The 24,062-nt window shown below is 43.7% G+C and overlaps 1 protein-coding gene across 1 annotated transcript in view; it reads left to right on the plus strand.

Moving 5' to 3' along the window:
* Window positions 1–2,248: 2,248 nt before the first annotated feature.
* TP53BP2 (tumor protein p53 binding protein 2) overlaps window positions 2,249–24,062 on the plus strand; it is a 50,941-nt gene continuing 29,127 nt past the window's right edge. Inside the window, exons 1-2 of the mRNA XM_075042568.1 lie at window positions 2,249–2,505; window positions 22,053–22,200. Coding sequence (XP_074898669.1) covers window positions 2,479–2,505; window positions 22,053–22,200 — 175 coding nt within the window. The 5' untranslated portion in view covers window positions 2,249–2,478. The remainder of the gene's footprint in view (window positions 2,506–22,052; window positions 22,201–24,062) is intronic.

Raw genomic sequence — 24,062 nt, forward strand, 5'->3', positions numbered from 1 at the left:
ACCTCTTTTCTAGTTGACTTTTATCTAACCATTTCCAGGCTTATTTTACAGGCTTAGAAATTGTTATTGTAATATTCTAATTAGTATTAGAAATAATTTGTGTCTGTATTTGGGGAATACATGCAAAGGTCGTACCCCTTATTTTATCCCTTACCAGCTAGATGCTCCTACAAATTCAGCAGAGACTTGCAGAAGAATTTTGGTTCTCTGCTGCCACGTGCTTTGGCCTGTAACGTTTTTAACTTGTAAAATAAATTCAACGTTTGAGTTAAACTACCCTAGGAAAACCGGGGCTATAAAGCCTCTGTGGGTAGGCTGACCAATGTGTCCGGGCAGTGGACAAGTGGGGCCACGGGAAAAAGCCGGTGTTCACAGGGCGTGCTCCACCGGTAATAATACCCAGGCAGCGTTTCGGGAGGGCGCAGCGTGGCGGGAGCAGCGACGCTGGGCTCTCCTCGTGGTTGAGGGCGGGTGTTTCCAGTCCTGAAGTCCACCAACGGCGTGGAGACAAAGCGGCAGCGGCTGGCGCTCCTCGGAGGCGCGGGTTGTTCCCGGGAGAGCCGCTCGGAGCAGCCGCCCGCGGGGCTGCAGGGCCGGGGGGGGGGGCGGCCGCGGCTCGGCCGCCGCGGGGAGCGAAGGGTTACGTGGCGGCGCCGTGACGCCACGGCGTTGCCGGGAGACGGCGCGCTGTTTTCGCGAGGTGCCCAATAGGCGTCGGGGGAGGTGATGTCATGCCGCCCGCCGCTCCTTCTCATTGGCCGGCCCTGGTAGCGGGGCGGGGCCCGGCCCGGCCGGGGCCCGGGGGCGAGGTCCGCGGGAGCGGCCCCCGGCGGCGTGGGGCCCCACACCGCGGGAGGACGGGCTCGGGCTGCGCCGGGGCTTGTGCCGTCGCAGCGGCCGCCTCGCTTGGAAGAAACACATAGCGGGGGGTGGGGGTGTTTAAAGCTGGTCACGGCCGCGGGGAAATGGCCGGGCTGGTCCGTTCCGTGTCGTGTCCCCCCCCCACCCCGGCCCGGTCCCCGCCGCCTCTGCAGGTGGCTCTTCCGAAAGCGAAGCGCTCCCCGAGGCTTGAGCCGGGGGCGGGGAGACTTGGTCCAGCAGGTTTAAAACATGCGAGACACTTCTGGGACATGTTTTAAATATTGATGTATTTCAAAGCGCTGTAGCAAAAAAAAAAAAAGTGTCTTTTGTTTTTCTTTGCTGGAATTAGACAACTATAAAAATAGCTTTCTGACCTTTTTTTAGCTCCCTCCCCCCAACTGCAACAGTATTGTATTAAACAATACTTATTATTGCATAGGAGTTCCCATTTTTTTTAATCAATGCTGTTAAGGTTCCTTCACTGCTTTAGAAAAAGATATGCTTATATACAAATTAGGTCTGAGTTTTGCTCTCCCTTCATCTGGGAACTTCTAATCCTCTTCCCTTTTATCCTTTTTAATTACTGTAAAGATTTTAATACGAGTAGGAAAAACAGATGGAGCTGGTTTTGCTGCAGAGAGCGCCCTGTAACGGTGCTGATTTAGCATACTTTCTTTCCAAGCCTGCCCTGAGCTTCTGAAGTGCTGCTAGCAAAGTACCTGCGTTTGAAATGTGAATCCTGCACTCCGGTTCAGGGAAGGGAAAACTTTTTTTCTTCCCCCCCTCCTCTTAAGCGGGTCTAAAAGATTTATGGGGTTGTTTTTTGGACAGCCCATCCTTAACGTGGTTTCTCTGAGACTTGGCTCTGGCACCTCAGGGTTGTTCTGTGAGGTTTGACTTGGGCACTGTAGCTCAGCTGCTAGGTCCAACTAAGAACAGCAAAAAAAAAAAAACCGAAAAAACAAAAGATACCTTGAGCAGCGATGCTAAATTGGCTAAAAGGGAATTATCGGTAGGACCATCCGTTTGAGGCAGCAGGGAAGGCGGGACTCGCGGATCAGACTCGGGGAGGCTCCAGTGCCGGAGCCTGACCTTGCCCAGCCTCTTTCCCCCGCGCTTCCCTGCTGCCGTCGCGGGAGGAGGTGACCCCCGCGGACGTACACGGATCTCGTACCGCACAGCCCCCACCCCACCCCCGCTGAGTCCCGGGCCCCGGGGGCGCTGACCCCCGCCGCACCGGCCGTGGAAGCTGCACCCCCCGCTCGGCCGGGGCCAGGCGCGGCGCGGCGGCTCCCCGGGGCCGCGCACCCCCCGGCGGGGAGCAGAAGGCGGGCCGTCCCCCGGCGGGAGCCGCGCCGGCCCCTCCCGGGGGTGGGCGGCGGGCGGGGCGCGGCGGCTCCTCCTCGCCGGGCAGGGGTTAGTTTCGGAGCGGAGCCGGGGGCGACGGTAGCGGCGGGAGAGCGGCGCCCGGTGGGAAACAAAGCGGAGGCCGGGCGGCGAGGCCGGGCACCTCCCCGCAACAGGTCTCCCCGCGCGTCCCGGCGCTAGCGCAGGCCCTCCGCCTCCCGGGTCGCCGGTCTCCCGCTCCGGGCGGCGGGGCCGGCACCGGCCGCCCCCATGCGGTTCGGCTCCAAGATGATGCCGGTGAGTCCCGGGGCAAGCAGGGCCGCGAGGGCTCGGCGCGGAGCGGCGGGAGGCGCCCGGGGGCCGCCCCCGGGGTGCGGAAAGTTGGAGCGGGGCAGCGGGAGGGAAAATGGATCCTGCGGACGTGGAGGGGGGCGGGAGGGCGACCCTCCTTCCCCCCGGCCTTCCCCGCCTGCCTCCCTCCCTCTGCCCGGCGTCGGGCTCCGGTGCGGCCGCGCAGGGGCTTCCCCTCCCCCTCCCGGCTTTTTTTTTTTTTTTCCTCCCCTCTCTCCTCCTCTCAGCCTTTCCTTTTCTTCCTTTTTCACGCCGGGATCAACTTGTTAGACGGGCCCGCTGGAGCAGAGCCAGGGCGGGGGAAGGGGGGGGGGGGGCGCGGGGCCCTGGTAGCACCGCGGCGGGGCCGGGGGGGCGGCGGCAGCGGAGGGGGGCTCGCAGCGCCCGGGACCTTCGTCCCGCTCCGGGGGGTGGGGGGGGCAAATATAGGTCTGTCCCGCTGGGACTGCTCGCTCCGCTCCCCGCGGGGTAAACAGGCACCTCCTCTGAATCCTGCTTTTTTAAATAATGGTATGAAGTTCTTAAAGTTGCCTTGAAACGAGCCGTATCTGCTGCTTCTGGGGGGTAGTTTTGTTTTCGAGTGCTCGGACTCAAGGGGAAGATGGTGTCCATGTTGTTTACGGTTTAAAGTGATTAGGAGCTCTGGGGGGTAGGTATTCCCATTGCCGGCTGGGAGAGTTTCAGGAGTTGTTCGAGTCTGTGTGTGTTAAACCTGCCCTGCTCTGGGAGGTGTCTCTGGTTTAACACTGTCAAAAGGGACAGGGAGGACCACCTCCTATCGGTGTTTTAACGTGGATTTTAAAACTGCACCGGTTTTGTCAGCTGAAGTTGGATGAAAGCATAGCACAGCAGCTTTGCTTAGTTTTCAGCACAAAACACATGAAGGTGAAGACATAAAACACTTGGCTTCCTTAAAAAGCATGCCTGCCCCTGAACACCTGGTTTTACCAGCAGGGATGCCCCATGAAATCCATAATCTGTTGTTCCGAGAGACTGGAATATGTACAGAAAATCCCAGCAAGCTTAATACCTGCTTAGTCCGAGTTGAGGGTGCCTTAAAACATTCTCTCCGCCATCCTCCCCCCGGCGATATGGCCTGCCTTACCGCGCTTGATACCGAGTAGCTTTGCACGCATAGGTAGTCCTTTCAACAGCACTCTTCTATTAAAGATTATTTCCAGTTTAACTCTTCCAGGAGCTGACTTGAATCAAGCAAGGAACTGTACTGGGAGGTGAAACTGGGAATCCGTGCTGGAAGGATATGGGTGTTTCGGGGATGCTTGTTTTGCTGTCGGTGTGAGGTTCTTCCTCTGCAATTAGGAGGAAATAATGAGTGATAATTTGATCTCGCAAAACACTAGAGAAGGCTGGGTGACTATTGCTGCAACTAATGAGGGAGGAACAGAAGGAATATGAGCCCAACTACAGATTAAATAGTCAATGTGTTGTGCAACTGTGGTGTTGTCTACCCATGAAAAACTAAGAAAAACAAGCAGTAAATATAATAAGGTGTTAATTCAACCCATGTCAAAACACAGCTAGGTAAGCACCCTCATGTAACAGTGAAATCTCTAAGAGATGCTATTGCTGTCCAGTTCCTTGTCACCGAGTTCAAATAAAGCAGAAAACAAGCAGGAGCAGTCTTATCCCATCAGCATGTGCAGGTGACAAGTTCTAGAGTATGCATTGCCCTGGTGGCTCAGACTTTTCTTTGGCCGATGACTTGACTCATTAGTAATTTTGGTTTTTAACCCATAAATAAAGGGATGGATACAGCATTTTCACATTGTGTTTACTGTTAATAATGAAAGATTTGTGAAGGTTGAATGTGGCTAAAGGAATTAAAAATATGAGTATTAGAACTTTAATTCAGCTTTAAAAAAAAACAAAACCAAAAAAGCTGAGTTTTGGTATAGTCTTCAGAGGGATAAGATTTCCAGCAGTGCAAAAGAGTGTTAACAGAAGTGCTCTGGTCCATTGGCTGTAGGGCACATAAACAGCTACTTGCCACTTTGAAAACATTTTATAGTAATATACTCACATGAATGTGAATATGGAAGTGTGGAAAATGCAGTGACAAAAGTAATTCTTACTATTATTTTTTTTTGAAGTATTTCTACAACTTCATCATTGTCTTCTAGTTAATGTAAAAAAAATAAAGGTAATCTCGCTTATCTTTATAGAAAGAGATTGAAAGAGTTTGGGGTGGGAAGAGGAGGGTTTGAGGAAAGTCAGGAGGGAGCAGGACATCTGACTGCTCTTTTATTTATGCAGTAATGAGGTATTCATGGTCTCGAGTATCTTTATCTGCCTTGTTTGAATGAGTAGTAGGCTGGCCCTAAACCATCTGCAAAATGTTTTGTTTCTGGCCTAACGTTTCTTACAGTGTCTCTTTCTCTTCCCCACCATCCAAATAAAATTGCCTGTATGAGATTTTTAACTCTCTACTCCGGATCCATCTCTCCCCCACTCCAGAAGGTAGCGTGTACAAGGGATTAAACAATACAGGAGGGCTTGTGACCCCAAGCGGGGAATACAGCAAGCGTGAGCCCAGCCAGGAATTCACCTCTGAGCAGCTGCCAGTGAAAAGCTTGGAAACTGCTGTAGCAGCATAACTACTTGTGCTCTTGGTAGACTACCCTGAAATGGGAATGTTTTCCTTGTGGTGATGACAGATAGGAGCTAAACTGCTGCTGTAACCATATGTCAGGACAATGTGATTAGAAGTCTGCATAAGGGTGTAATATGAAGTAATTTGTGTGTAGCTGTACTGATGAAGGTAGTAACAGGGTTAATGCTGGCAAGCTGTGTGAAGTTGTCTCAACTTTCATCTGCGAAGGCTTGTGGGAGTGTGACTGGTACTGTTAAGTAGTGAAAAGGAGCTGGAAACACTTTCTAAAATAGCATATTTTTCTGCAGCATAATTGGTCTCTCTCCCTTATTTTACGTTATTACCCTAAAGAAGAGCGTGTATTGAGAAATAATTTGCATCATTATGCATACTGGGTAAATGGCTTTTCGCAGATAGTAGGAGGTAACACAGATTGAGCTACCCTTTAAAGCCCAAAGAAGTTTTTGGATCAAAACCCCTTGATCTAGATGAGGTCCATTTTGCAATTTGTCTTGCATGCAGTAGTTATTGGGAGCCGCCTTGAAATCAGGATGGATCCAGACATGCAGATATATTGTTATGGTTAGGGACTCACTTGGCAAACTGGAGAGTGCTTAAATTCCTAAATTAGTTTTGCCTTCTATAATCAGAAATGACTTAAATTTCTGAAACTGAAGTCTCCTGATAGGATGTTCTTTTCTAATCAAGTTAAACTAAGCTTTAAGTGTAACCCTGCAACTTTGATACCGTAACGAGTTGTGGTTTCCTTCTAAAGTCTGTTGAATGCCTTGTTCCAAGTGGTCTTCTCTGAGCTGTTATGTCCAGTGAGCACTGGACTTAAAGTACGTATTTTCATTGCAGAATGCTCACTTCTTTGTGGATGTGTGTATGTTTTTAAAATGTATTTTTAACCTTTAAAAAACCCCTACAATTAAAGTTGGTTTGCTTGTTCTGTTAGGCAGTTAATTGGAATTGCCATATGGATTCTGAATTACTGTAGTAGTGGAGTCGTAGCCCATCTTGGGCAATTTTCTTAGGAAACACTTCTTGCAGCTTAACTAAAGAAACTTTAACAGAAATGAATCTCTTGCACTTTGTAAGATGAGCAGCTATAAGTTTATAAACAAACTGATGCCCAGTAGGGTTTAACAGCTTGTTATGATACCAATAAGTGATCTGTAGGATCTCAGCTCCATTTCCTGTAGTCTTTTAATTATTTAAGCTCCGATCAGGTTTATCGGTCACTAACTGTTTTTCTTGTCTGCCTGCATGAATTTCAGTGCATGAATGGGGCTTCAGACTGAGCTCTTCTGAGCACATGCCTCCTGTCTTCACCTGATCAAAGTATTTAGTATCTATTGTGTGTTCTTTTAACTGAATTTCCATTTAATGTTAACCATTTAAAAGTTTTAATACTGTGATTGTATTCAGACATTTTAATGTGGTATTCAGTGTTTAAAGTATTTTGTCTAGAATGCTGAATAAAGCTTAGGTGATTGTTTTGCTGAGCTTTTTTACCACTAAACTTCGCCTACCTCTTGCACTTCTCTTATAGACTGTGACCTGTCATTATGCACAATAGGAAATATTGCCTTGAGGTTCCCAGACTACTGTTGCCCCCCTTCCCCGCCCCTTCATGTTGTTACAAGATCTTTTTTTTTTTCTTTTTTTCTGTCCCATGAATAATTGTTCCAGGAATAGTTTTAAATGCACTTAATTTCTTAAATGACTTTTTTTTTAATACCTTAGCCCTCTGTCTGCAATTTGTGTTATATTATGCTGCGGTATGTTAAATATCTTTCTTTGTGTGGCTTTTATCAGAAATGGAGGAAGGGCAATATTACAAATTCATACCAGATCAAGCTGTGGAGGCCATGGGAATAGCTAATTATGCTGCTTCTGATCTATTCAACAGTTCAGGGTGTGAGTGCCTCGTGGGGCTCCTGCATTTACTGTTTCAAGGGCTGCTATGCAGTGATGAAGTTTGGGGTGGGTGGATAATTCACAGGATTTCTTTTTTTTTTTTTTTCTTTCTTCCTAGTGTTGCCAGATGAGATCTCTGCTTTAATAGCGAGCAGGTCTGCTTTGTGGGATTAATTTACATGCAAGTCAGTTGGAGTTTAAAAGAGGCAGGTATAAAGGTTATTTCAGCAGAATAAACTAGCAGAATGGCAGTGTGCCTAGCATTCCTTTCAAATTATTGATTAAGAAACTGTCTTGAAAATGCTCCATTTGTCTAGCCATTGTCCTTGTTAGTAGTCTGCCTCGGGGACTCTCCTTGCTCTCCCACTGTGCGTGTTATTGAGCTTGTTTAATTATGGGCAGAGTTGTGCCTTGCTGCCGCACAGTTTCTCTGAAGAGGGAGTTGGATAACCCTGGCGAGACTGACTTAAGCTGCCTCCCATAGCTTGGTGGCACAGCTGGAGGAGGACTTCTTGCTGCCCTCTGCGTGGGCCCACTGATAACAAAGGAATCCCCAGATCCTTTTAATCTGTGGGCTGTCGACTTCTTGTGAAGTGTGAAAACTTACTTAATGTTTTGGAAACTGGAAGGTGCTCCTATTCACGAGGTGTAACAAGCAGATAAAACTCTTCTCTTTGCTCTCAGTTTTATTATCTTTAGGCCTGGTTTCTCTCAGCTTAGTCACTTGTGAGTCAGGCTAAGTCTTTTTGATCTTCAGTTCTTAAACAGTTGTATGATACTGTGTATAAAGGTCACTAGAAATCCTGGACATCATGTGAAGTATACTTAATGATCTTAGTCACTGTTGCTTAACTGTTTTAGAGGTTTCAGGCTTTTCTGTGGAACATGAAAGACCTGAAACATTGTCTGAAATGGTGTTAGATTGCTGTAGTTTGGGATAAATGTTCATGGAGGAGGAATGGTGAGTGAATCGGGGACAGAAGAGCAATCATCGCTCTGTCATGATGCTGGACATGTGAAAAGGCAGAAACTAGTCTTCTGCTTGCTTTTGCTATTTGCTTTTTGTTAATCATTAATATTCTGGATCTTGCTGCTGGTGTTCAGAGTTAGTCATGCATGTGTCCTCACCAGTTGTTTCACCATAGTGATGGCATTACGTGGATGTTGAACCTAGTTGTGTCTAAAGGATGAGCCCTTTGGGATTTTGTTGCTGTGGCGTTAATACCAAAAATTTTATTACTGAGATGGTACCATTGTTTCTGTAACAATTTCTTCTATGCTACAGTGATGCTGCTAGGTCTTAATATGATATGATTCTATGACGTGTGCAGTGCCCTAGCTTTTATTGGCATCTATTTTAAAAAGGAGGATTAGGGGAACACTTCTTGCTTTTTTTTTTTTTAATTTTAAATCCTACTCTTACATCTTTATTTAATCCTTTTGCAAAGTAAAGCACCTACATTTTAAAATCAAATGTACTGCAATTATCCCTTGTTCTGCACCGTTCTCTTGATTATGAAATGATTCAGGAAAACCTTTATCTGCAACGTATCTGGGTTATAGTTGTAGTACCCAAACTCAAGTGAAAACACAGACACATTCAATTGCTGACTTGAAAGCTTCTGACTTTCAATATCAAACATCTGGCCTGTAAAATACTAACTGCTACAGATCAGAGCAATTAATAAAGTGAGTGGAAGGTGCAGAGAGGTTAAGCCGTTTGTTAAAGCACATGCAGTGAGTTCAGCCTGGTATTTGGGAGACCTGTAGAGTCAAACCAACTGGTACATTGTGGTGCAGCTGGAATACAAGTTTGTCATATCCAACGTAAGCATTAAATGATCTTGCTTAAAGTAATTACATTGCTTGCACCCCTGCTTCTGTAGGGTTAATCATGAATGGGGAGAGAACCTTAATGGTAGTTTATTCTGTTCCACACTTGAGAACAGTCCCCAGAAGAAGTGCTTATTCATAAATCCTTTACATGTGTGTAAAGGCAGTGTTCCTGTTTCACTGTTTAAGGCATATCTTGGATATAACAAGCAGCATGTGGGTTTTGTTTTTTGTTGAATAATTCAGGAGAGTTTCCTTGTCTTTTGATACTTTTCTTTTGTGAAGCTTAACTGTGTAAGGAGCAATTTAGATCTAAGCTTAGATTACTAGTTTTCCTCTATTGGAATAGAGTGTTAAATCCCATTGTTTGTTTAAATTGAAAGCTAAGGAAGAGTCTCTGGAATCGTGTATTTTTCTAACCTTCAGTTTCCTTCTGTCATTTAAAAGAGGAAAAAATCCATATTTTCTTAGATCTTCTTCAGGTTCTTTTTTTAATGCTGTCATTGTTATTCCATTTGAGCTCTATGCTGCACCAAACCACCAATGTGCTCTGGTACTTCAGCGGAGCAGCGGCCTGCTGGTCTGTGAACATGTTGCAGCCTTGCAGTGTGCAAATAAGGAGCTGGAAGACTACACATAAGCACTGGTGTAGAGTACCCGTCTTGCATTCTCAAGGTGCGGAGGCCTGGCCTTCTGCAAGGTGACTGTCCTCTTTCTGGGTTTCAGTAGCCACTTCAGCAAGACACACAGGGATCTCATCCCCCTATTCCTTAGTTTTGCTGGACAAAGTTGAAGTTGTGCAAATTGGCTGGGCTAGCAAATCACACAGAAATGTACAGGAACGCTCTTACTCCCTGTGGCTGGGGCTCGTAGTCAGTTGTTTCTGTCATACCTGTGCAGTTGTAACGCGGTGGTAATTTCCTTGCTGCTTGAGAGTGTGGCTTGTCTGGTGTGCCTTTTTTTTTTTTTTTTTTTTAAAAGTGTGTGCAAACACCTTTTTTTACCCTCCTCTCCATCCTACATAAGTGTATGCTGCCCTGAATCTACAACCTCACCCAGATCAGTATCTGGGCCATGCAGAGCAGTGATTGATGGCTCCTGCCCTGACTTCCCCAGGAAAGTGAAATCCATTCTTGCCATCTTTGGGCATCCCAGGGCTCGGAAGACCCTCTAGAGGATGGGATTCCCAGAATTTGTTCGAAGTTTTCTGATTTCAGCTGTAGCTAAGACTGTGTGTGTCTCAACATAATGAAGTGTTCAGGAAAAGCTGACGTAGCAGGGAATATGACTGATTTCTGGGTGCAAAAGAGAGAGGGAGGGAGGGAGGTGTCGCTGAGTTGTGAAAGGCAGGGTGTGTAGGGGCCAGGCAAAATACTCCAGACCTCCTTGGAGAATGCCACGAAGCTCTTTAGTGAAACACCAAAAATGACAAAGCCATGGGTCATAAGCCGTGTTTCTGAAGAGCATTTCCTACTTGTCGTGCCGTCCCATAGCCACTTTATCACCAATAGCCATGCTGTGTCTTCCAGCCTTTCGAGAACATGTTTTACTACAAGTAAAGGTCTGTGTGGGGAAGCTATGGAAATGGCACTGTGTGCTTCTTGCCTCTGCATCGTTATTCCTATGCTATTTACGTAGGCCTTGCCCGTGAGGCCTTGCTACAGTGTGGTTTCCAAGTGTTGCACAAAACCATCGTTACTTAGAGTGCTTTTCTTGCAAATAGCATTTAGTGAGGTTGGGTTAGAGAAAAAGTTTTCTACTTCCAGGGAAGCTGAATGAATAGTAACAGGCTGAGGGGGACAATTTCTGGAGTTCTTGGGGCAAAAGAAGCCTGTTGAGAAGCCCGGCATAATATAAATGTTGATTTGATTAAACTCTACTTTGTTTAATTCATTTAAAATAGCTGTGACATCACCTCAGTGACCACCATCTCATACAAGGCCGTCTGTGAAGGTGACAGTCATGACTTTGCTGGTGACAACATGCAGAGCCACCCAGCAAGCCTGCTGCCTCCTTCTGATGAACTGCTCTCCCTTCCTTCACTTCTCAGCTGGCATGTCTATGTAGAGCGCCGTATTGCCTAGAATGAGCTCTGGGGAGTGAGCGGCACTTAAATAAAACCTGTCAGACAGTGATCAACTGTACAATCTGCCACCCTTCTGCAGCTTCTGTTACAGTAGCTGAATGTTTCCTGATGAAAGTTAAAGAATGTAGAGCTCCATGTTACAGGAGCAAAGGTTAGATCAAGCGGGGTGCTTGGTGGGCTAACGGGCTGACTGACGGGGCAAGATTTGTCCTTCCCAGTTCTGCTGTAGTTGTTGTACATATCCCATTATAATGTGGTTGACTAAGAACATCTGACCATCCATCGTTTCCAGTGTTGGAATAGCCCCAGTGGTCCCTTTTAACTTGCAAAGTAACAAAAAAGATCCATCTGCTTTGGTGCGAAAGCTCAATGTGTCTTCTGTGCCAATTGAGTGCGTGTTGTTGTAGTATAGTATTCTTCAGTATCTGCACAGTTACTAATGACTTCCTGTGTGTTTGCAGCCCAGAAGTGGTAGGATAAAACCCCTTCTTTATGGCTTTGAAAAATAACTTCAGCTGTTATCAAATAGATGTGATAACCAGCGCAAAATGCCTGTGCTTGATTGTCTTTGGCATTCTTAAAGGTACACTTCCATTACAACAGGAGTGCGTTCCCACCCAGAACTGGTGGTGAATCGGAAAGAGCTACCCTTCTGCAGAGGTATGGTGTGACATTACACCTAATTAATTTAATAGTAGGATGCTGCTCAAATGGATGGTCTTGTTCCTTTGGTTTCCATCCCCACCCAAAGCCATGTGTCTTTTGTAGCTTCCCCTTAAATTTAGTAAGGAGTTGGGTAACAGCTGGTTGGGAGGAAATGCTATCTACACTAAAGACAAAAAGCAACTAAAAGGCTTATATGGTGGAAGTGATTTGCCATGTGGCTGCATAATCAGACATAATGGAGGGGATTTGAGGAGAGCATGGCTTGCCTCTGTCAGCTCACTGTTTAGGTCAGCTAAGCTGTAGGAGTCAGATGATACCTTATGCTTTCCTTAACCTCCATGTCATCTTGAGAGATGGTAATAGAGGGGAATTTCTCCACCACCTTTGGGTATTCTTGCTCACTGTGAGGATTAAGTTGGACTAATGCAAACATATATTTATCCTGGTGAGATTGAGAAGCTCATATAGCAGGAAGCCTCTGCTTCCTGGAGGCAAGTATATGGGAAGCTGGAGCTGACCTTGAAAGCAGTAAAGCACACAGACTGTTGTGCTACATGGTCTGACATTCCTAGTTTGGGTTTGTTTCTTTTTTGCTTGTCCTGAAGGTAGATGACTGAACAGCATGTTCTAGGGTCACAGCATAGAAGAGATGTCAATCTGTGGTGTGCTAAAAGGCCCCTGAATTTCACATTGTAGTAATGCACTTCAGGATACCAGACTGGTCAGCCTGTATCACAGAACAGCCCAAACAGTATATCCTGTGACTTTCCCCATACTGGAATTACCCATGTGGTTAAACATGCGTCATTGTTTCAGGTGCCAGAAATGGCGTGTCCTCTGACCTACCTGTGCGTGTCATAAGCGTTTTGGTTTGTCATAGATCTGTTTTATGGAGGTAGGACACAGATTTTGGCAGCTGTTTTCCTGGAGGGGTGACTAACATGATGTCAGGAGTAGTACTTTCAAAGGTGTTTGACACTAACCTCTATGAAGTTGCTGGGATTGGAGTAAACCAATGTTCTACGCTTCTTTTTTTTCTGACTTGCTACATGATTTGTTTTGTGTTGTTATTAAATCACAAAGGTTATGCTCTCTTATTCATTTTTTTTAAAAACTGTTTGAGGTAGACACTAACTCACAAACAAAAAAAAAAAAGAGTACTCTTTTCTACTTAAATACTCTGCCTCCCCAAGGGGTGCTCCCAGGAGCACAGCCCCCTGTTGCTAGTAAATAGAAGGTAATAAATTTGCTTGATGTGTGGGTCAGGCACTTGGTTCATGATAAATGTGGATTTGACGTGCATGTTCTGGTGGGCTGAGGTTGAGTGCTTCCTGGTGTGAATGTTGATTGTCTCTTTATTGGTGAGGTTATTATGTTGGCTGGAAAAGCAGAAAATGAGTATTTTTAAACCCAGTAAAGAGTTGGTGTCTTAGGCAGTGGGCGGTGTGGTGTGGGTGGTATAGGTGCCAGTTTACTGTGATAGCCTGTTTTGTTTAGGTGTAGGTTGTGTTTAAATATGCTTTCATCCCTGATGCGGGTGTAACTTTGCTTTTCTCTATGAAGGGTGCTGGCTTGTACAAAATCTTTTTTGATTACCAGGAAAAATACTAGGCTTTCTTTTCATTGTAAGAATACACATGCATCTTAAGGGACAATTTTGAGAGGTGCAATTCTCAAGTGTCCTGACAGGCAGCACTTAGTGTGGCTTTTTATTGGCCTCTAGCTGTCTAGGAGGCTAAGAAAACACTTGCTGCTAATGGGGGGGATGCAAAGCTCTAGAGCAGCAAGAGCAGCTTAGCTTCTTTTTTTATTTTCCTTTATTTAGGTGGGGTGTTTTTTGTTGTTTTGAGGTTTGTTTTTTTTTTTTTTTTCTTAGCACAAAGACTGCCTCTGGGTTTGACGCAAGTACAGAAAATTGAGATGATTCAGGCTTAAGCTTGAGTTCATAACCCCATTCATTATACTTGGATGTTGCTTTGGCTTTAGGCTCTTGTTAGGTGCAGTGTGTGTTGCGATACTGAAGAATGGGAGGAGGACCAGCTGTAAACCCCTGTGGTTATGTTGTATGAGTTAGACTGTTATCCTTTTCCAGAGCGTAGCACCTATTGTAAGAATTATGTGGTACCATTTTTTTATCTGCCTGAAAATAGTATTAATTGCTTTCTCCTTGTGTACCAAGTGTTTATAACTCAGTGCTGAACTCAGAAGATGAGGCAGAGTCTGCCTGAAGGGGCAAGCCTCCAAAGACCCAATTCTCCTTTGCTGACTCCAGGAGGAGGAGGAGCAAGCTCCAAGTAGGACACCAACTGTGCAAGTCCAAACACCATGTGTAGGCTTGCTTTTCTGCCAGTCAACTCGCAGCAGGTTTTGGTGAAGTGTCCAACAGTGCAAAAGTGTGGCTCTAGGGAGCCACGAGGAAGGATCTGGGGAGAAGGGGGAAGAGTACGAGGAGGGGGAAATGTGTGGAGGAGAGGAACTTCACAGGTGGCAATGGGAAGAGATCTGTGAGCATGCTGCCGTGTGGTACAATATGAAGAATATATTCAGGGTTTGTTTACCCTTAATTCCTGCAGTTATTTAACTAAATTGATGCAAATCCAAGTGTGGATTCAGGTCCGAGCAGAATGAGCTGTATGTGATGTGTTGGGAAATGTGGGTGCTCAGTAAAAGGTTGTGGTTTCCTACATATGTTACTGAAACCAATTTAGTTTATGTATCTTAAAACCCAAACAAACTGGCCTGTATCTTTTAGAATGTTTTCTTCTATTTAATGCTGATGTTAGAATAGATACCGGTAGTACAAAAGTGTAAGTGGCTTTAAAAGCCACACTTGATTTGAAACATTCTTGCCTTCAGTGATATGTGGTAGCTCAACCAAGGAGGTGGAGTGTGTTGCACCTGTGCTTAGTGTTCATCCAAAATAGTAAGCTTCATTCGCATAGACCTTTCTGATGTCTGGTTTATGGGAGGATGTTTGCTCTCTTCTTGTGTATGAGGATGACTGAAGAAAAGTGTCAAGTCGGAAAATATAACTTGGGTACAAAGTAAAAGTCTTTGTTCAGAAAGCTGTCTTAATGACCTTGTGCATAATACTCTGCTGAAAGAGGGGGGTTGTAGGTTAGGAAACATCTATTTACCAGTCCTGAGCTACGCTTGACAGATTTCACAAAATCAAAATGGCTAAACTAAGATGATGATGATGATTTTCTATAAGGCTTAGCAGGAAGGTTGTAATTGCATCTTCCTCGTTTGTAAGTCTGAACTGAAGCACTGAGCTCTGTCTTTGAGTTTGTAGTCCATGAAAGTAGGAAGGTTGCAAACCTACATCCGTTAATTTCAGCTGGTAACAATGCTTGGCCAGAACTTGGACTGTTTTCCTTGAAGCTCTTCAGATTCCCCTAATGATGATTCGGATGCATGCCTGATAGTGAGATGTAATGTGGTGTTTGTGCTATAGCATTTGCCCAGTGTAACTAGTGTATACCAAAAGCAGATGGCTTTCATTCTGCTCTCTCTGCATTAAGGATAAGAGGGAGGAAAAAAAGGAAGAGGAGTGGAAAGCTTCCTCTTTGCTGTTTGTAGCTCTTTTTCCCCATACCTCCCAAAGTGCACATAGATGTACATTGTATTTTAAGTCCTGGAAAAAATTGACATTTTTACCAAAGATAAAATACAAATACATAATAAACTTATCTTTAAAATAATCTATGCAAGCAGAAACTACCAGGCCTTTGAGATTAAAGGCTCAGTCTTGTTTTCTTCTGTGATACAATTGAAAGGGAAAAGGGCTGTGCTTTATATAGACTGGGAATAATCTGAACAGTCCCATGGTGCTTCCTACTGTACTCCACCTACCTTGCATCATAACTTCCTTTCTCTTATTTATGGCCAAAAGCCAGTACAATATAAATGGAGTAGTGTGTGCAGTGGGTGAGACGGCAAGAACCTAACTCTATGCATTTGGGTGTGGCCATAGGCAAATACTAAACTTTACTCTGCATTTCTGTTGAACCTAACTTTATTAAACAGCTGAATATGAAAAGGATCGGGGATAGCAATCATCCTGTGTGCCTGTCTTCTAGTAAGTCTATTATCTTTTGCTTACCTTAATCTTTGGGTACAATAAGTGAGGATGCTGCCTCCTGAAGGGCTGTTTTCAGGTTCTGAGGAACTTGATGCGAAAGAATCACTGAATTACTTTATTATCGTGGTATACTTTGCATTAAGCGGAGACTTGTAACTATGCACCAGCTCAGAATGCTGCTTATCAGAACAGGAGAATGTGCTGTTGTGCAGGCTGTCTTCTGTTGTTTAGAAAGTTGCATCAAGTCAGCAAAAATACCATTTTAGCAGCTGATTTCTTTATGGCTATCTGGGAAGGTGCAGCATCAGTGTTCCCACTAGGTAAGATGCAAGACTTCCATTTAAACCTCTTTGTTTGGAGGGGTTGTATATTTATCAGGGAAGACTCATTTGTGATTGAAACCGTAGGTATCAGGTCTGTGGGTGGAAGCAGTTATTTCTCATTTCTGTCATCTGTACCTGAAATCTGATAGTTAATCTATTCATTCTAAAAATTTTATGTTGCTAGTATTTCAGCTAACTAAAATTAACTTCTACAAATATGTTTTAGTTCAGGATGTAAATTAAATTCTTGTAATTATTTTCCATCCCACACAGTGTTTAAAAAAAGCTGTTTCACATAATCGTGAAATACATTTTCTGTATTGATGTATATTGCTGCTGTGTAACCACACTGTGTAGAAAAGTCATTGAAGGGTGTACTATGAGCTCCTTTTTGGAGGCTTGTTTATACAGAACATCGGGTGTACATGCTTTCCATGTTGTAGGAAGATACATTGTCTATGTTGAAACATTTGCAGTGTAATTTAATAGGTATAACTCGGATAACAATAGAGAGAATATTACTGCAAAGCATTGCATAATCAACCTTAAGAATGACTTCCAATGCCTCCTTAAAAATGAGAGCTAAGAAAATTTGTTACACAAGCTAAGACCATTACTTAGCTGTCTTACAGAAATTTAAAAACTCCCAACACTAGTATTGTGTGGTTCAAGGGTATTGAGTTTTGGTCTAAAATGCAGAGAATATGGAAGGTGGTACAGAATTATATTACGAGCTCTAATGCAAAGTAATGAAATAAACGACTATTTCGAGAGACAGTGTGCTTGTTTGGCTACCAAATAATGTTCTTGTCTCTGTCATTGCCTTCTTGTATGCCTCAAGTTTCCCTGTCTATAAAGTAGGAAACGGCTTGCTTGTGTCACAGCTTCCTGGTCATAAGATGCTTTGAAGATGAAAAATGCTGTATGAATAGATGCCACAGTTTGTATTGTATATTATATGCTGTACAGGAAGACTGCATAAAGTTAGGAATTCAGCAAATAGTGAAAACCAGCGTTAAGTTTGTTTGTTTGTGGTTTTTGTTTGTTTGCTTGTTTTAATAAATTCTCTACTTGATTATAATATTTTATAAAGGACTGAGTTTTGCCCTGGAAGATTGTTGTCCGTTGTTGAAATTTGATCATCTGAATTAGATCTTTCACTAGAAACTGTTGGGGGAAAAAAAGTATGTTCATCCTTTGAAGTTGGGTAGTTTCAGGGATTAATGAAGTCCTTGTATTTTAATTTGCATCATGCACAATAATAGAGTTTTCCCCTGAATAATTGCATCCTGAATAATCGAGTATTAGTATTATATTAATTAGAAAATGTCCAATTTAACAGCCTTTTAATACCCAAGAAGTGTGGTACCAGTTTCATAATAAGTAAAGAGTAAAAGAAGTCTGATCCTTACAGAAACACCATCAAAGCTGAAAAGTAAATTGCATTTCTATTTTTCCCCCCCCTTTTAATGACTAATTGAGGTCTTCTGATCTAAAGAGAAGATTGATATCAGGTCTTTGATAAGAAACAATATCTCATTGGATGAATGTAAATTATAAGGCATGTGTTTGCTCAGGTTTGTATTCCAAACAGGTTTGAAAGCTGTTTGGGGGGGGAGGGGGGGTTAGTATAACAAAGCAGGAGCCAAAATGTAGTGTGGTCATAGCCTAGCACTTTTGTAGAACTAGTTATTCTTAAATATTTTACTTTCAGTTGAAGAAAACTTATTTACAGATGTTGAGACCTGTTATGTCGTATTTAATATCAGTGCAATTGTATGAAATGATCCTGTTGGTGAGCTTAGCAACAAATGGATCAGATTTGTGGGCAAACGTAAGGCTATTTGGGACTGACGTGCAGAAGAGAGATGGAGGGTTATAAAGTCGGGTGTGACTTGCTTTAATTGATGCCGCCTTCTCTCCTCCTGTTTGTTTGCTTTTTTGCTACATTCTCTTCCTGTTCCGGGGTGTGTTACAGTCCAGACTTAGTGGCTGTAGTTGGAGGTGATGCATAAGTAACATGGTTTGGAACAAAATTATATATTTCATGCTGAGAGGACTCGAAGTTGTAATTCATACCAATTTGGATTTTCTTAGATCTGTGTCTCAAGTGGCAGGCTTTTTTGAGACATAAAGTCCTTTATGTTTGGTACTCTGTTTTGCCATTCAGTTGTTTATAAGTCATATATCAGAGTCATTCCTTGCAAAAACTATCTCTTGCTTTAGCTCATGTGTCCTTGGTAATCCCTTTGATGCCCTTGGTGCATTCGATCGAACTGCCTCATTTGGTGGCTCCATAACTGCAAACTTTTATTTTCTAAGCTGTAGCAGAGTCAGCTGAAATCTGTGATGTGATTTTAAAAGGAACTGCTTCAGTAGGTACACAACACATCCCTGGTTTCTTGCAAGTATGCCACAGTACTGGAATGCTTTTACATTTTAAAGCTCTTCAGTACCCACAAACAGTGAGTACATCTTGGCAGTGGGGAATGAAGGGGAAATCTTTAGTTTAGAACTTAGGGACCTGACTCCTGTTTAAAAGTGCTCAGCCTGTATGTTGGGCATTCCTAAAACTGAATCTTTAAAAGTCTTTAGAGGAAAAAACCCTCATCCAAGGTTATATGGAATTGTCAGATATTTCAGTATTTGCCTGGATGCTGTCTTTAAAAGTAGTGCAAGGTCTGACTGAGATTTGTCTTCCTCTCTTTTTTTTATCAACTCTTCCACTTACACCTAGCTTGAAACTGAATTTTTTGCATGTTGTTTCTTCTTTTTTCCTTCTATCTTAACTCCTTGATGCCTGTATGTAACTGTCTTAACATCTTTGGTTTCAGGGAGGAGTAAAAGACCGCTTTATGCTCTAGCTTGATGCAATCTACAGGATTCAAACTTCTGAACAAGGCGTCATGAGAGTATTCCTGTTTCCTTTGGTTTTTGCTGCCGCGCAGTGATCAAACAGCAATATAAACTAGCTGGTAGGGTAGTTAATAAATGTTGCATTTGAACCATTCCCAGTGGAAGGATGACTTCTTGGGATCCTAATGTGAGGTGGTGCAAGCAACAGCAGTCACTGATGGATATGAGCAGTGCCAAGAAGCCATAGCGGGCTTCTGGTTCACACCAGCCTTCTTTACCTTTCCCAGCCCTCTCTGGGGAGAGGGACATCTCTGTGATGGATACTCTCTGGTCAGTGCTTGCCCTAGGCTCTGATGCAGCCAAGTGGGGAGCAGGCTACCCCAGGGGACCTCGCAAATGTGCAGGCAGTGGAGCAGGCAGGGCTAGCGCCTTGCCTCTCTCCTGCAAGGTAGTAAATGTGACCACCATTTGGGTGGGAGAGGAGGGACACAGCTACTTAGAGGACTTCTGAATCATCTCAGCATTGTCGTTGCATCTAAAGGGAAGTGGAATGAGGTAACTATGAAGGTCATGTTAATTTTGTAGCCTTTTAGTTCCTTTAGACTTGTAAGACTGTGAGGTATGCTTTTAAGGAACTTGCAGAATTTGGTTGCTTTTTTTCCCCCAGTTCATAGAATACGTGGGATAGAGGTAATGCAGACACTACCAAGTCTCAGAAATGGCCCCCACACACCAGGTTTGAGTGCTCTTGGCTTAATGTATTAGTAATTATCCTAAGCATTGTGGATAGAAATGGCAACTTGTGATCCTTCCTGTGTAGTTGTCTGTATTGGTAAATCCTAAGGATTAACAACTGGATATAAACAGGCACACTGAAGAGTGAACAGCCCTGTTAGGGTCAAATTAGGTCTGCTTTGTGTATCATGCCATGTTTTTTATAATTTTCTCTTAATGCCCATCTGTGAGCTCATATTTTAAAACCAACAAAGGTTACTGCAGATACGCAGCCTGTGCAATTTTAGTGTTGCTCTGAATACAAGGTTGTACTGCATTAAATGTGAAATGTTGATGTGTTTTACATACCTATATAACCCTGCTCTACAGCTATTTGGGAGCCTCTTTTTTATTTTACACTTTTCTGCCCCAATTTTTGTGATGAAGTGATATTCTTACCTCGTTGCACGTGGCATCCCTCACTGTCAGTCTCCTCTAGAAACACTACATCCAAAAGATAGCATGTTCAGTGACAAAAGATTAAAGCTGAGTATCAGAGTTCCTGCTTGGAAAGCTTTGTCTCTTAATTTAGGTCAGTACTTCAGTGCACTATGCTGTAAACAGCGCAATGGTTGCGCCCGTCTTTGCTATGTAATGAGTGGATGTAGTAAGCTGATCCTACCTGACTGCCTGCCACACAGCTCTGGTCCACACAAAGCATACCAGAGAGGGAGCAGCGTTAAAACAAATTCCCTGCCACCCATGGGTGATCAGCTGTGACCCCAGCCTTGATTCAAACTAAAATCCTGAAGTGCTGGGTGTCCTGCTCCATCTGCCTGCCTGCCCTCCACGGGATTCACCAGCTTCCATCGGTCAGTAACTGGAATTTTGTTGCTGCCTTTGCATTTTCCACGTTTTCTCTCCTAATTTCTCCCCTTACAAGCTCCAAGTGTGTGTGTGTGTTTGTTTTTTTGCCATAATGTGACAACGAAATGGTTGGGGCGTCTGAACATTTTCCTAAGGATTACAGACAGTCTTGAGCTCTCTTTCACCAGGCTTTTTTTGCTACGTGAATATGTGTAGAAGGTCTTTAGGAACTTAACAGAAATGTTGTCTTGGGGAGCTGGGCAAAACCAGAGATCAGAAACTGATGCTAAATCTGGTGCAGTGCCAGGGCCCGAAATATTATTTGCAAGTGTTTATACTGCCACAAGTGGGACAAATACTTATACTCTGTATATCAAGACATGCTGCATGTGAATGTTTTTGTAGAAGTTTTTAAAAGAATAAAGACAGCTTCTCTCATAGGGGTGGAGGGGCTCTCAACACTTGAAGAGCCCTGAAAAACCTTTGGAGATGTTAGGGATGTGTGTGCATGGTTCTGTTCTGGGGGAATCTCCAAGACGGGGTTTCTAAAACTGTGAAGAAGATGAGGCTAAATTTCACTTTGCAGTGGTATCAAAAATACTTGTTCCAGAGTATTCACACAGTGTGAACACAGATTGCTGCATGTGACTAGCAGCCATTTGATACTGAAGTTGAGAATAGGTCTCAGAAGAGAATTGACATAAATTTTTAGCTAGGAGCTAAGCTTTGATAGCAGTTTAATATTAATAGCATATAGCGAGGTGGTGTTCAGAGGCAGTAATCATCAATATTTTGTATCAAATAAGGCAACTAATTCTTAAAATGCTCATTTTCTAGTTGTGGCAGGAAAGACATGAGCAGGAATAATGTCTAGCTGTGTGGTGTGTTTGTACAGAATAATAACCAAAGATCAAGGATCATTCTGCAGCTGTGAAGAGGTAGCCAAGTAAAATATCCTTGCTTTCCTGTGAATGGTGTTTGGGGGGAACCTTGTATTCAGACTGAGACTAAGGGCGTAGCAAGTCAACTTGTGCTTCTAAGAAACCTTCCGATAAAATGTGTTATGGAAATGCAAATTATGTTTCCACTTCACTGCCTATGTAGTAAGCTCCAGTCTTTTTTTTTTTTTTTCCAGATATAATTGCCATTGTTTTTCACTGTAAAGAATATTTCTGAATTCTAGATGACTGTTTTTCCTGCTGTGTCAAATGGGTGCAGTATATACGTATAGTAAGGTGGGAGGAGTTCTGGCACATCACCAGAGAGAAGGAAGGAGCAGTAGGACCAGGTTTAAAACCAAACAATTCTCCAGCAATGTAATTTAGTTGAGCAGAGAATTACTTCCATAGTGTCTCACTTGCTTGTACCTTAAAAAGAAGTTTGGTTTTGTTTTGAAATTCTGTATGCACAGTAGTTAAATGATACAATTGTGTTGAAAATAATGCATTTAATGAGAGGATTGTGACTCTGATGTGCAGTCTGGCTTTGTGTTATAAAGTAACTGTGTGCTCTTGCCTTTGTCTTTTCCAGATGTTTCTGACAGTGTACCTCAGTAACAATGAGCAGCACTTCACTGAGGTGCCAGTCACCCCTGAAACGACCTGCAGAGATGTGGTGGAGCTGTGCAAGGAGCCTGGTGAGACTGAGTGCCACCTGGCTGAAGTGTGGTGTGGCTCAGGTAGGTTAGGCTTGCACTTTGTAAATTACTGGGCATTCGCTACTTCTAATAAGGTAGCGCACAGAGACCTTGACAGATGTGGTCCTGTCCCAGAGGGTTTCTGCCTTAGTTTTGTTAATATCTTCATCAGACCTGCTGTGTGATAATGCATCTACGGGAAGGCTCACACATGCAAAAATGAGTTAAAAGAATGGGAATCAAGCATGCAGGATGTTCTTCTGTGTATGCAGCTCTTCTCTGACTCAAATGAGTCTCTGAAGGGTGTGGGGGAGTTGTTTTCTCTTCCTTCTTCTCCCCACAGTGGGATCCCAGTGGCCTGTGTGAGGTTTTTGAAGTAGTAAGTTGTTGTGGTTTAACTCCACCCAGGAACTAAGCACCACACAGCCACTCATTCACTTTCCCCCCACCCAGTGGGATGGGGGAGAGTCAGGGGGAAAAAAGTAAAACTTGTGGGTTGAGATAAGAACAGATTAATAGAACAGAAAGGAAGAAACTAGTAATGATGACAATAACAATAATAAAATGACAATAATAATAATAATAAAATAATTGGAATATACAGAACAAGTGATGCACAATGCAATTGCTCACCACTCACTGACGGATGCCCAGTTAGTTCCTGAGCAGCGATCTCTCCCAGGCCAACTCCCCCCAGTTTATATACTGGGCATGATGTCACATGGTGTGGAATACCCCTTTGGCCAGTTTGGGTCAGCTCTCCTGGCTGTGTCCCCTCCCTACTTCTTGTGCCCCTCCAGCCTTCTCGCTGGCTGGGCATGAGAAGCTGAAAAATCCTTGACTTAGTCTAAACACTACATAGCAACAACTGAAAACATCAGTGTTATCAACATTCTCTCATACTGAACCCAAAACAACACTATACCAGCTACTAGGAAGAAAATTAACTCTATCCCAGCTAAAACCAGGACATAAGTATAGTTCTGTGACCCAGTCAGAATAATTTCTTCAACCCCATAGCCATTTTCACTTGCAGTGACAAAGGAAAACTTCCTTTTTCTGATGACATTGTTTCTGGTTGTGTTAATTGAGTTTGGAAGGTGTGTTACCAGAAGTAGTAGGAGTTACCTGATGTGAAGTGCTTTAAAGAAGGTGTGTGGTGGGTGGGAGAGAGGATGTAGAAACTACTTTTGACCATCCCCTGTCCTTTTAAGCCTGTGGAAGAGGGTGTTATATATGTGGTTTGTTGTGGCTTTTCTTCCTCCTTCTGTGTTCTTGCTGATTTTTGTCTTGAAAGTTCAAATTTCCCTAGCTTGCAGTGCTCCACTGGAACTGGAGAACATGTCAACAACCGAATCAAAAGCTAAAGTATGGCTAACTTTTCATGGCTTAAATGGGAAAGGACTCTTGACTATCTCCTGTCTCTGTGGCACTCATTAGACAGTGGTAACCATCCAGAGGCATAAAATAGATGAATCGGGACACGATTTTAAGTCATGAAAAATAATGATATTGGATCCAACTTTTTTGAGATGCTTCAACAAAATTATAAAGAATCAGATAAGAGCTTATGTTCCTGCCTTCCTCTGCTGTTGGCTCTGGCTCATACCTGTTCAAAGAAGTCTTTGGTGAGCTGGATGTTTGTTTAATAGCATGAGATACCCGAGTTCTCTCTTGACTTTTAGCCCCTTCTGACAGAGATGTAATGTTTCTGATATTTCTAAGTTCAAAAAATGCAACAGAAATTTTTTCTTCTGCTTAGAAAAGTGTCGTGGTTTAACCCCAGCCAGCAACTAAGCACCATGCAGCCGCTCACTCACTCCCCTCGCTGAACTCAAAACATAGCACTGTACCAGCTACTAGGAAGACAGTTAACTCTATCCCAGCTGAAACCAGGACAAAAA

Source organism: Buteo buteo, chromosome 12 (assembly GCF_964188355.1).
Source record: "Buteo buteo chromosome 12, bButBut1.hap1.1, whole genome shotgun sequence".
Lineage (NCBI taxonomy): Eukaryota > Metazoa > Chordata > Aves > Accipitriformes > Accipitridae > Buteo > Buteo buteo.